Raw genomic sequence first — 14,233 nt, 5'->3', positions numbered from 1 at the left:
AGAAGAAGATCAAAAAAGTCATAGAGCTCTACTATGCCGAAAAGTCACTCGCCGGGTAGAAATTTGAGTCGAATGAAGAGGTTATCGCCGCCACGGAGGCTTAATTTTGCAGACCTCGAGAAAACATATTTTTCAGAGGGGTTAAAGAAGTTAGAGTATCATTGCATCGCTAAGCGGAAACTATAATGAGAAATAAATCACCACTTTTCAAAAAATTTCTTTTGTAGGCTAAGTACTTATCGGACCGCCCTCGTACATGATAATGATCTTGCCAGTCCTCATGTATTTCTCGAAGGGTTGGATTCTTTGGAAGAAAAATTACAAAGAAAAGAGGAACAATAAAAAAAAACAAGGAGCAAGTTGCTCTCCATTTAGTCCGGCTAGACATCATGTGGATGCGGACTCAGGACCCCTCAACCCTTAAACAAAAATTTTAACTCTGAAGTATGGGCGGATTTATAATCAGTATAATTCGCACCCGTGTCATGTTGTTTAATATCTACGAGCAGCAGCGGTTGAGGGAACTATACTGGGCGAGGCTACAAGGAATGGAGTATGCTTATTAGGGGATACGAACCCAAGGGCACAAAGGGCTGTTTAACCCTCACCAAGAAGAACTTCCGAATAGTGGGAATTCTCACTGGTCACTGCCGACTAAACAATTACCTAGGGTAGCTAGAGATGTCTACGAAAACTGCCTGCCGGTTCTATGCGGAGTGTTTTGAAACCCCTATACACGTTCTGGGACAGTGCTCGCTGCTGGCAGCAGCCAGTCTACGAGGGGAATGGAACAGATGGACCGAATTGTGCGGAAATTATTCCCAACGAATTCTGTTCCGGCTGATAAAGCGTGGAAGGTGCCGTTGATTACCCATTTTTCACTATGAAAAACCTGAAAGAGATGATCTTTTCTATGAAAAATATGAACTCTACTGAAGTATATATAAACTAATGTTTCATCATCCGTTGGACCTATATACTGCTCGGCGCCATCAACGCTTACCTAAAGGGTACAATTTTCCTTGTCGTCGGAAGGTAGCAAGACAGTTCAGTTTAAGAGAAGGAAAATCCACGGGGGATGCTTTCATGGGGGTTTTGGATACTGTGGTTTCGGCTTTAAGTCGGCTAATGACAAACATTGGGCTTCCTTTCTTTAACAGGAAACGTGTTCTTATGAATGCAACACAACCATTCTAGTCTACTGCACGGAGGTTTGAGCTGACACCCTTGGCAAGGACAAGTACGGAGATTGGGAACCTCGTGGGTGGCCTTTGCCTACTGCGCTATCTCAGAACCAGCTATGATAGTGATCGCGGGAGAGATCTCCATTGTTTTCACAAGGATTCACAAGTGGAAAATTTAAGGGAGGTTATTGCTCGTGAGGAATGGTATCATATATAAAATGAATATCAACTCGCTTGGGAAAACGAGCCAAAAGGTAGATGGACAGCGCGGCTTATCAGCAATTTTGGTCCGTCGCAGATCCGAAAGCATGGTAAGATTGATGATTTTCTTAGCCAGCTTCTAAGCAGGCATGGAGGTTTTCCGTGATTAGGAAGGACGATTTCTTGACTGTGTGCTCTGCAATGGGGTGGCGAACGATACCGAGAGCATTTTTCTTTTCCTTGTGGAACGTGGTATGGGATCCGTTCACAACTTTATGCTGGGACTAGAGAGGAGAACTCTATCCGGACAACTATGTTAGAGAGATGCTGAGGAGCGTCGACAGATGGAGCCGTAATGCACATTATTTTCGCGAAGAAGATGCTACTCCACCGCTGGATGGACCAGATTGCAAGGGTTCTTCCAACTAGCAATTCACTTCCTCCATTTGGTAAAAGGAATTCCCTGACTTGAAGATCTTCTACCTACAGATGTTACCTTACAACACTTTTTTTCTTAATTTTTTTAAGGAGATAAAGATCTTCAAAAGACTGCGGCCTGGACACGCAAAAGTGTAGGATTTTTACTCACTAAAACCACCCCCAACTCCCCCGCTATCCCGTGGAACCACCATTAGGTATTTTATCACAAGGCGGAGTTAGCTTACTTTAGCTAGGTCTCCTTCCGTCTACCCGCGGGGTTCGTAATCGCGCCTTCTTTACTTCTTCTGCTTTTCGCAGTTTATCCTGGATTACTGTGATCATGGAATTGGAATCCTCCTGGCAAGCTACCAATCTCCGGACAAAATTTTCTGGTGATAGCACTTTACCTAGAGTTTCCTCTAGGTTCCTCGTTTCTTCCGCGAACCTAGGGCATTGGAAGAATACGTGCGCTGGGTCCCCTGGGATGTTATAAATGTTCATCATCTCGGTTGCCAGGATGTCAATCGGCATCATTGCCGAGATGAAGGCAGAATATACCCTTAAGGCTGTTCTTCTGTAGACCGTACTCAGTTTATGTGCATTGCCTAAAGTATGCAGCGCTTTTCCCTAAACTGGGACTGCATATGCTGCTACGCTCTTACCCTGTTTGTTTTACCATTGAAGTCCACGAAAAACTTCGTCAAAAATACACTGCGAGGAAGAAATTCTTGTCTTCTAGAACCTATGCTGATTTAGTTTTCTTCAAAACTCTGGGTTCCTCGGTCAAGTCCTTAATACATAAGTCCAGAAACGAATATTTGACCAGTGTTGTAGACTAACTAGAGCGCGGAAAACTCAAACCTTTCTGGTCCCACATTCACAACTCTCGCTGCCCTGCCCAGCTATCCCCTCCGTCCATTAAATTCTCTGGCTTCTCAGTTAACTCCCTCCAACCATCTTGTGATTTATTCTGCCGCTACATTTCCTCAGTCTATGTTCCCACATCTACCTCCTCTTCCCTCCCGCAAAGTTCACGGCAGGAAGTGCATACTATCTACACTGACTGTGCTAAAGCCTTCGACATTGTAAACCACAAAATACTTCTGTCTAAACTTTCTTCTCTTAACGTTCAAATAGCACTTTTTTCATGACTTGTCTTTCAACCGACTCTGTCACGTCTCTTCGGATTCTTTCTCCTCACCCTAAGCTGGGGACTGACAGGGATCTGTTCTAGCCTTTTTATTATTTTTATTCTTTATTTCCCCCCTTCTCCTTACATGTCCCTGTTCGCTCTATGCCGGCGACCTTAAGCTGCGTTCCTCTATGTTGTCGCCTATGGAATGTGTCTCCTTCCAATCTACCCAGATAGCATGGTTCGCTGGTGCTCTGCTAATGGTTTATCACAAAGCGTTAAAAAGTGTGACTCTATATCCTGCTCGTTTAAATCTTTACTCACTTCCTTTTTCCATTCTCTTGACGGATATTCCTTATCATATCAGATCTCCATACATTCGGAGTCACCTGCCGACAATAAGCTCCGCTTTGACACCGACTGCACCGAAGTCACCAATCGAGCTGCGAAATTGTCGGGTTTTGTATTTCGCTCCTCCTCTGACTTTGACTCCACCCAACCCTCCTTAACTCTCTTCAACTTCCTCGTGAGAAGTACCCTCGAGGATTGTTTCGTGATTTGGTTATTTTCCCGTAACCATGATTGTTTTGCCCTTGAAAGGGTACAAAGCAAATTCATCCGTTCCTTCTTTCCTGGTGTGGGCTATCCCTTCCGCCAGCGCTTTCTGAAACTCCCTTTTCTACAATAATGTAATACCTATCTGGATTCATGCATATTTTTCAAACTTTCCTCGCATCTGATGCACTGCACCGCCTCTAATGGCAGCCGCCCTGCGTTTGATAATACAGGCAACGCAGACATTTTCAACCAGTTCGAAATCTATTCCCATTCACCGATTCCCAGACTTCGTCGAAATTGTAACGAACAAAAGCTTGGTCCTTTAAACTTCTTCTCTTTAAGTAGTTTTAAGCATAGGTAAGGGTTCTGGCTTTCTTCTCCTCCTGAGGACAATAAGTAATTGGAGTTTACTCAGTTACTATATATACTTGGTCAGTTGGTGACAATGGCCTGGTGTGAAGGGATGACTGTCTAAGGAGTCATAAATAATTGCGAACATATAAACTGTCAACTTTTGTCGAATTCCCCACTTTTTTAAGGTTTTGTGTAAAACAAAACCTTATTAAAAATGGTTTACTGTCTGTCTGTCTGTCGCACGCATTTTTCTCGGAAACTGTTGTAGTGATTCACACCAAATTTGGTGGAAAGGTGGGAACTGTAAACGCTCACGCATACAATGAGTTACATCCTTTTACGCCGAATTTAGGGGAGGTCCCCGTACATGCAAGAGGAAGGTGTAAATTTTTTTCTCCAAATATAGTCATGTGGGGTGTCAAATGAAAGGTCTCGATTAGAACTTTCTGAAATCGGTTTTAGTTTTGACATATGTTGGAAAGGTGGGGTGTGGGAAGTGCGGGGTGTCGAAATTGATCATTTTTTAACGGACCTATTCTCAGAAACTATCCAACCGAAATATCTGAAAAAAAATCAAGAGGCTGCCACTATATGATGCCTGGAAATACAACGAGATAAATCTCGCCAATTGCAATACGAATATTCGAATCTAAAAACATTCTACAAATTATCTAATTTATTACCTTCAATTGGCTGTATCGTATTTAGCATACAAACATTTTTCAACAAATCATTCTATATGCATTAGGGATTGTTACAATGTGCCTTTCTTTGACGTGTGTAGCATATTTTCACGAGTACATTATCTTTTCTCATTGATATCGCTAATTATCACTAGCGGCTTAAAAATGATGGTAGGAACAATAAAGCACAATGACAGGTCCATGTCAATTTTACTTAGCATAATACTTGACCTTTGCGAGCTTTGTCCATAAAAGAAAAGACAGGTTTGTTGCTTTTTACAATGTTGCATGACAATGTGATTATTTCTGAGAAATGATATAAACCCTAAGTTATCCTGAATAATAATGAGGTAGGGCTTGACATGCTAAACAAAATGGAGAAAAGCTTTATTTCTAGAATTTTGTTGACATGGTGGATAGTAGGAGTGGAAGCTATGTTATTTGTAATACAATAGGAAACGCTACCAACCACAGTTTCCAACTGTTTTTCTGGGAAACTTGCCGTATAGTTGCGAAATATGCCTATTATTTTATTAACTTAAATTAGATTAAAGGGAAGAAGTTCGGCAGCACATGGATCATATTTCCATTTCTTTTCAGATACCGAATCTCTGCGTCTTATTGCAACATATCTACAGATAAATATGAAAGTAGACAATAATATTTTTCCAAGAGAAAAGTCTGCGTTAATTTTGAAATTGAAACTATAAAGCAGATGAATAGTTTTGCCAAATAAACACGAAACATAGAAGATTGTTAGTATCTGAAACAACAAGATATCAGCTTCAATGTTTACACTGTCTATGTGGTTATCATAATAAATAAATAAAATCTTAAAGTCTTCCTTCTGATTCAATGTTTATCTTTCGGTTTTTGTTTTGTTCTATATGTGCACATAGATAAAAAGTACGAAAAGCCTATCTGCGCAGCCATAACAGTGCTATCTTTAGACAAATCAACCACTAATTCTCCCAATGACTTGAGTTAATTAGGTGAAACGTACTCGTTTATTCTCTCCCATATACGGAAATGTAAATACAAATTATGTAATGTCACCAATGTCTGCGATAAACCAGCAAGATTCAATGCGAAACCATAGCCTACGCAATTAAGTTTCATCAGAGCAATCAAAATATCGCAGAGTACAAAATGCCTACACTTGAAAGGCCTTCCATACATCATTTTATTATATTCCTTCATGAAATCAACGTAGATTGGTAAACAAAAAAGTTTAATTGCCTCATGATATTCTGAATTTAAACTTGATCCAAATATGGTAGAACAAATATGAGTTGCATATGGTATAGGAGTTAATAATGATGGTCAACTGGCTCACCTGATTTTAGTGTGTGATTTTGCGGTGAAATACCATTTTGCCTTGATGTCATTTTGCTGGCTATTCTTTGTGGTACATTAGCGATGGCCTAAATAGAAAAAAATATATATAATTATGATTAGTAAATGTATGGAAAAATTGTGTGCGGTTGGGTAATTATATGTGTGAATGCTTTCGCGAAAAGGGATCGAGAATCGGATATGGTGGAGGCCTATTTCAAAGATGAGGCCGTAAACATCTGAAGCTGGGATGGGAATTGATGAAAACAACCACTGAAAGGATGGAAGCTGTTGAGGATTCCATTTGATTTCGTTAACAATGGAGATTTACTGCCAATTGAAGTGCATGAACTGACTAATATTATCATTTTTGGAGTGATTGATATCCAGTATTTGAAGTGAAAAAAGGAAGATCGTCCCTTTTTGACTACAATTTGGTTTATACAACGAAAGACTGCCTTTTGGAAATCAGTTGTTCCCTTCTTCAATGTTTATTCCCTTCCTTTCTTTCATTCTTCATTCGAAAGTACAACACTCTAATAATAGTGGAAAATAATTAGAACAATAATAAAGATTTTAACTATTGAGGTTGTTCAGCAAAACCGAGCACTTTGCCTGCAATAATCATATCTTCGTCGCTCTTCTAAAATCACCTATTGATGATACTTGCAAAGTGAGTACTAATTGGCCTAATGCTTTCCACTTTTTCATAATTCTTAATAGCATCTACTTAAGGGGTTAACCCCGCTTGTTGCACAAAAAATCAGTAATTTTCGGGAACAATTGTAGTAGTAATTTTTTATTGAAAAATAATTCGAACGGCTGCTTTTGGGCTATAAAACACTACATTTTTGTGTATTGAATAAGCTTGCCAAGTTTCAAAAAGATCGGTCTAGAAAAAAATTGATTTGATTGGGTTTCTTATTAACTCAAAAAAAAAAAAAAAAAAAAAAAAAACCTATTAAACAAGTCGAATAGGTCCGTATTTCTCTCCTTTCCACCAAATATCAAAACTAAGACTGGCGTTGAAAAGTACTAATCCAGGCCCTTTATTTGATACCTAACATGCCTATATTTGGTTAAAAAAAATTGTACACCCCCTTTTACATGTATGAGGATCGGATCTGATCGTGGAAAGATGTAACTCATTGCATACCTGGGCTTTCACAGTTCCCATATTTTCGCCAAATTGCGTGTCAATCGTTTCTATGAAAAATGCGTTTGACAAACAGACAGACAGCTCGGCATAACGTGCACCATAAAGATCAGATGCGTGCCATTAGGGCTACATTCCTAGAAATACGGGATGGACTGAAGATATGTAAAGAAGGACGAAAACCAGCAGAAACTGCAGTGGTGCAATTAACGCCAAGAGCACTCTTATCTAGGAGAAGATCCAGCAGTCCTGTAGATGCAGCAATGCAAATCACAGAGGAAATAATGGAGCACCCGGGGGAGGGCTTCATCAGAGTGAAAGTGAAAGGCGTCCACATATACAGCTGGTATGCTTCCCCCAGCGGAGAACTAATGTTAGGGAACGTGTTCTCCTCAAAGCATTCGCGGAGCTAAACGTGGTACTGGTGCATACGTGCGTGCCGCTTTAGCCAGTAGATTCGCTTGGCATGTCAGTGAAGACTATACTCACAGCAACCACCAGGCAATCTCCATGGAAATCAAGGGCCGATCGAGTTCGAAAGATAGTTCTCAGAGAATGCCGGCTGAACGGTGAAAATTTTTGAGGGGGCACCCGATAGGTGACGGAAGCATGCGACGCTACTATGTCCAGAAGGCGATTGCTCCCTAATAGGCAACCCACAGGTGAAACAACGGAATCGCAAGCTTGCTAACCGCATGTTTCCGAGCAACGAGGCTTTGCCAGAGAGAGGGTCAGGGGAAAGCCCGGTGGCGACGGTCGAGAGGAGATACAGAGGCAACTGTGTGACCGCCTAAAAGAAGGCATTCGGAGGAGCAGAAAGAACTGCTCCAAACAGCTGTATGATGATACCGACAAACCCTTGGGGCGGACCCACAGGGTGGTAATGAAAATGCTGCGGAGATCACTCCGGGCAACCTGTCCGCGCCTCCTGTAACAGATTGCTACCACTCTGTTCCTTCACCATGAAAATGGGGGAAGACAAATGGTTGTCCAATTAATGAGGGGATAACTCCCCCAGTAACTGTGGAGGAGCTGCGGGAAAGGTTTGGTAGGATCGACAACATGGCTCCAGGTTTGGATGGCATCCCCAATCGAACTTTGAAACTGGCAGTGAAGACTAGATCCGACCTTTTGGCCAACACCATCGAGACGTGCCTAAAAGAAGGAAAAAGCAAAAGTTGGCGTTGCTCTCGAAACCTGGGAAGCCACCTGGAAATGGATGCAATTAGCATGGTAGTAAATCGCTCGTGCTACATGTCAAAAATGCATACAACTCCGCCAACTGGAACAGAATTAAAGAGGAGTTGGTTGATATAGATGTCTCCGCAGAGACACCTATGTCCCGTAGAGAAGACTTTCTGGTACGGGACGGATGAGTGCCGCGAAAAGTACATTGTGAAAGCCGGGGTACCACTTTATAATGGGAATATAATGTATAATGGGATGTTTGCCCTTCCCGTCCCAGAGGGGACTACGATTGCCAGCTTTGTTGATGACCTAGCTGTGGTTGTTGCAGCAAAACACCCAGAAGATGTGGAGGTCTACCCGAAGGAAACAGTAGGAGCGGTAAAGTCTTGTCTTGAAGAGCCGAGCTGACCTTGGCGGACGCGAAAATGGAGTTAATAACCAACCGCAGGAAAAATAACACTATGAAAGTGGAAGTCGGTGGATATACGACCGTACCAAAGCCGGCTATCAAATACCTGGGGGGATGACACCAAATTGAGCTTTAGGAATATCTAGAATATGCATGCCAAAACGCAGCCTGTGCCATCCCGGCACTTGCAAAAATGTTGCCGAATATTGGTGGGCCGAAATACTGTCGGAGGTTGTTTTTAGGCGGAGTGGTGCTTTCCATCCTGCTCTGCTCGACCCCTGTATGGGTAGAGGCGCTTGCAAACTCTCAGAGACGGAAGCAGGTGAACTCGGTTTACCGACTGATGGCTTTGATAGTTTACTGTGCTTTTAGAGCCACATCAGATGAGGCAGTATTAGTGGTGGCAGGCATGATCCTAGTCGACATTCTGGCGAAAGAAATGAATGTGGTGTACCATGCAAAACGTATGGAGAGTCGCATGATCTCTTGCAACACAGATGGGCCGAGTCTACGAAGGGTCGGTGGACGCACAGGCTCATTCCGAACATTAGGGTGATCAACTACCACATTACCCAGTTTCTCACGGGACACGGTGGTGGCTCTGATGATTCTCCGAATTGTTCTAGATGCGGTGGCATATCGGCGGATCCAGAGCATGTGATATTTCACTTCCCAAGATTTGCAATGAAGAGGAGGAACCTAAACCAAGTGTTGGGCAAGAGCATGAGCCCGGAAAACTTAGTTGCTGAGATGCTGAGGTCCGAGGAGAACTGGTTTACGGTTTCCTCCACAATCGTGCAAATACAGGAGGAATTGCTGAAGAAGGAACCTAAACCAAGTGTTGGGCGAGAGCGTGAGTCCGGAAATTTAGTTGCTGAGATGCTGAGGTCCGAGGAGAACTGGCTTACGGTTTCCTCCGCAATCGTGCAAATACAGGAGGAGTTGCTGAAGGAGGAAAGTCGAAAGCAGGAGAAGGACGAGTGCCTAAGGGCAAACCTACCCCGGTAAGTAATACCTAAATGGTAGTCCCGCTTGGCCGGGGCTGGAGAGACCGGAGGTGTTTTTAGAGGGTGTGAATCCCAAACACGCCCGCTGTAGCTCCGGCGTTTGTGCGGCGAAACTGGGGGAAACGTGTTCTTCTAGGATTTTTCACCTCCGTGTACGAACAAAAAAAAAAATTATATATATAGTTGCCATTTACCGTTTTGGTGGGGTATATTGCCATCATTCACGACTTCCTGAGATGTCCGCATTCTTTTTCTAATGTTCTGCGCCATGTGCCCTTGTATGGCGTGGTATGCAATGCAACTGTCGACCACTTTTAATGTGTAACTTATACAGTGCCACTTTCACCTGCTGATCACATCGTTTACGGATGCGAGGTTAGTCAGCTGACCAAATACTTCGTTTGAAATAATATCAGGCCAGCATACTCTGATGGTGCGGCGCAAGCAGGTGTTCACGAAGGCTTGGAGGCATCGAGTGCAGTGGGGATCACTTCCGATGTTCTTCTCCTATATAGCGCAGAACTTAACTTGATTTTGGTATTGAGATAACTGCATCTCCAAATTTTAGACAAGGCAGCGAAAGCGGATCTACCGATGTTAATGCATCTAGCAACATCCAGTTCGGCGCCGTCGTCAGCGGAAACCACTTTTCCGAGGTATACAAATTGATCAGCGCTTTTGATGCGTTGATCGTCATACTGAGAACTTTGGTTTTGATTGTGTTTATCATCGTGGATGAGGAGTCGACCGTTGAAGTCCTTTACAGGACCATAGACAAATTTGCGAACACATACAAGTTCTTTGGTGATGCAGCATGTACTACTGACCAGCGCAATAACAAATTCCCGTTTGTCACGGCACACATTACGTTGAGGTGGAGCGCATCCGGCTCGCTTTCACTCGCAACGGCCAATAGAGCCTTCAAATTTTTCCGTTCACCGATCCGCTTCCACCATTGCTAAGTCAGCCAGGTCTTATGTCAGTCCTTCGGAACGTGGCCAATGACCTGCGTACCACCCGCATGATGGCTTCTCAGGCGGGTTACTCATCGAGAGACAGTTGGATCATACAAGCGGTCGAGAGAAATGGCGAACGCAACGGGTCCCTTTTGAGACTGATATCAGCGTCCCTTTTGTTACCAAGTGACAACTCCTAAATCTACTGCTGATCGCGAAGTCATCGATGTGGTTGCTCGTAAGGTGTCGGTCAGTGGAAACCTACCTGCTCCCAGTGGAAAAGAGTGCACCTTGCGGCAACCATCAAAAATAACCCTACACCGTAGTAGCGTCTATTGCTATTTGGTTTTCAAGAGTACAAAACCCACATTCATTCGCTTTTGACTTAGCAGATATGTAAAACTTATATAGTTGGAATTCTCATTCAAGTTGGGGAAAGCGACGTTTCAGTAGCTGTAGAGTTTCGAACTCTTCTTTCTATCCCTTTTAGTCATTTTTTATGACAGGCAAAGAAGACTTTGAGTATATTCTTAGGCCTCAACACACAAGACCTAGGAGGCAGTGCGCTCACTTTTTTAAGGATTTGTCTGTCTGTCGCTCCCCAACACGATTAATTGCGTTTTCTCAGGAAAATTCAGTTGGTTTTCTGGGACATGTGTATCGGTGGAGGCTACTGCTTTGCTCTTTACTTTAACCATTTTCTTTGAGTGTAGCGAACCTACTGCTATTAAAAACTTCGTTCACCTTCACAATTGCGGGCTTTGCTTCCATTTTATCACCAAAATATATCTATCCAAACCAATGTACGGATTCGGTAGAATTGCAGCTACTTTTCATCTTTGACGCAATATTTTTCGATATTAATTTCAATCAAACGTATCATTGGGTGTACAAAATTATGCAAGTCTTCCATGACTCTTCGACCTTCTTTGAAGGCATTGTTTCACTCATATGCCTCCATAAAGATTTGGTAATATTTTCAAAACATCAGCACATGGAAAATCTCAGGACCATCCGATCCTCAAGTTCTTGTCTAGGCTCTGACCAGCCAAGGTTTCAAACGGGTATCAAATGAAAGGTTTCGATTAGTACTTTTCGAGACCGGTCTTCATTTTGGAATTTGTTAGAAAGGCGGGAAGTGGGAGGAGTCGAAAGTGATGATTTGTTTGATGGATCCATTCTGAGAAACTACCCAACCGAAAAATCTAAAAAAAAATAATGAAGTTGCCTTTATATGGTGTCCAGGCCTCAAAATACTCTCCATATCGATATTTATTCAAATCAAGTTAATAATAGTATATTACCATATTTTTGGGGAAACTGAGTAAAAAACCCCCTTAAGTTTATCCTAGAGTTATAAAATTGTTTCTAATAGTATAGAATATAATATGAAGCATGTTATCCCCAAGTTTGATCAAAATTGTACTATTACTGACAAAGTTACAGTAGTTCAAAATTGATTTTGCCAGCTAAATTTGCTGCAACTAAATATTAATATCACATTAAAGTGAGTAGTCTGACATGCTAAATGCATATGCATAACGGGCTACGTATAAATGGGATGCTTCTGCACTCAAATATACTCACAGAAGAAGCAAACAAAACCTTTCATACCTCAAGGGCCGAGCTTCCGGTTTCCTGACTTGTTTAAAAGATGGGTATGTCCGGATAGCTGAGTGGTTTGAGCACAAGGCTGTCGTGCCGAAGGTCACGGTTCAAATCTCGCTGGCGGCAGTGGGATTTGTAACGTGATTTGACATCGGATACCAGTCGACTCAGCGGTGAATGAGTACCTGAGTCAAATCAGGGTAATAATCTTGGGCGAGCGTAATGCTGACCACATTGCCTCCTACAGTGTTCTGTAGTGTAGGGTAGGTAGGTAGGTATCAGTGGTCGCTCCGAGGAGCCCAATTAGCGCTTTGGTGCGCCGTTTTGATGCCACAAACTCCTAAGACCGTGACTGTTGTTATGGGAACAGGGAAGCAGAGTCCAGCCGGCTCGGATCTTCAGAGCAGCTAGAAATTTCGCTGAGGCCCCAAAGAATGGTTTACCCAGTATCCGCAGCCTGACTCGAGCCAGAGCTGGGCAGTCGCAGAGAAAGTGCATGAGGGTTTCCCTTCCTTCTCCGCAGCTTCGGCAATGCGAGTTGTAGGGTAAGCCGAGTCTAACGGCATGGTCCCCTATGGGCCAGTGCCCCGTGCAGACCACCGTAATCTTGAATGCATTTGCACGCGTCTGGCCCAGGAGCTCTCGTGATCGGGCTATGTTATAAGCAGGCCAAATTCTCCTTGACTTGGTACAGCTTGTAAGCCCTCGCCATCTCAGGCTCGCGGCTGCTAGGTAGTGCGAGTAGACTCGGCCCCTGACAGCCGCCAGCGGAACACCGACTGACTATTCGCCGAGGGACTGCCAAGAGCAGAGCCTTGCCTGGCCAATCCGTCAGCCCGCTCACTCCGCTCTATGTTCCTATGCCCGGGAACCCAAAGGAGAGTGACCTTGAGCGTGCCGCCCAGATGGTTGAGCGCGTCTCTGCACTGTCCCACCAGCCGGGAAGATGTCGTCGTTGAGTACTAAGCCTTGATGGCCGCTTGGCTGTCAGTCAGAATGGCAATGTTACGCTTGGAGCTCGAATCACGCTCCAGCCATCGACAGACTTCCAATATCGCCAGTACTTCCGCCTGGAATACACTGGTGAAACCTGGGAGACCATACGATTTGGATACACCGTGTGTATTCGAGAAAACCCACGCGCCGACTCCATAGGCCATCTTTGATCCGTCCGTAAAGAATACCGTGTCATAGTCTTGCAACACGGCGCCGGTCTTCCACTTTGCCCTGGTTGGAAGGTCCACAGCAAAGTTTCTCGTGAAGTTCAGCTTGCGTGTGACATAGTCCGTGGGGGATGCCCAGATTTCTCGAGGTATTTCATCTAGGATGTTGCTGTGGCCGTAGGACTTCGCTGCCCAGCATCCGGACTCACGTAATCTGACGGCACTGCACGCTGCAACATATTTGATGTGGAGGTCTAGGGGGAGGAGATGCAGGAGAGCATCCGCCGGGCAAGACTGCAGAGCCCCCGTAGCACCTGCACACACGGTTCTTTGAATCCTATTAAGCTTCGTTCTATTGTATTTCTTCTTCAAAGCCTGCCACCATACAATAGAGCCGTCCGTCAGGATCGGACACACTACAGCGGTGTACATCCAGAGAACCATCCTCGGCCGGAGACCCCTTTTCTTTGCAAAGGTTCTCTTGCAGGCATAGAAGGCTATACAGGCCTTCTTAACCCTCAGTTCTATGTTCAACCTCCAATTTAGCTTAGGATCCAGGATTACACCCAGATACTTTACATTAGAGGAAAGAACCAATCTTTGTTCATTCAACCGTGGTAGATGGAATTCAAGTATCCTTGTCTTGGTAGTGAATAGCATCAGTTTCGTTTTGGTTGGGTTTATGCTGAGTCCGCATCTTGCGGCCCACAGGCACACCTTTCGCAACGCTCCTTCCATGATGTCGCTCATAATGGACAGAAACATCCCTGATACTAATATCACCAAGTCGTCGGCATACGCCACCACCTTCACGCCGCTGCTGTCCAATGTACGTAAAATTTTGTCCATTACTATTAACCAGAGCACCGGTGAGATGGC

General features: G+C 43.8%; 1 protein-coding gene across 8 annotated transcripts in view; it reads right to left on the bottom strand.

The window, feature by feature from the left end:
* The window catches only part of LOC119654255 (mitogen-activated protein kinase kinase kinase kinase 5), a 129,976-nt gene that overhangs the window by 56,536 nt on the left and 59,207 nt on the right, over positions 1 to 14,233 (bottom strand). For all 8 annotated transcript variants that reach the window (XM_038059513.1, XM_038059506.1, XM_038059507.1 and 5 more), the window contains exon 5: positions 5,869 to 5,956. In XM_038059513.1, the coding sequence (XP_037915441.1) occupies positions 5,869 to 5,956 (88 nt within the window). The remainder of the gene's footprint in view (positions 1 to 5,868; positions 5,957 to 14,233) is intronic.

Source organism: Hermetia illucens, chromosome 4 (assembly GCF_905115235.1).
Source record: "Hermetia illucens chromosome 4, iHerIll2.2.curated.20191125, whole genome shotgun sequence".
NCBI classification, from domain to species: Eukaryota; Metazoa; Arthropoda; class Insecta; order Diptera; family Stratiomyidae; genus Hermetia; species Hermetia illucens.
The sequence above is the reverse complement of the archived record's forward strand: the minus strand, read 5'-3'. Positions and strand labels throughout refer to the sequence as shown.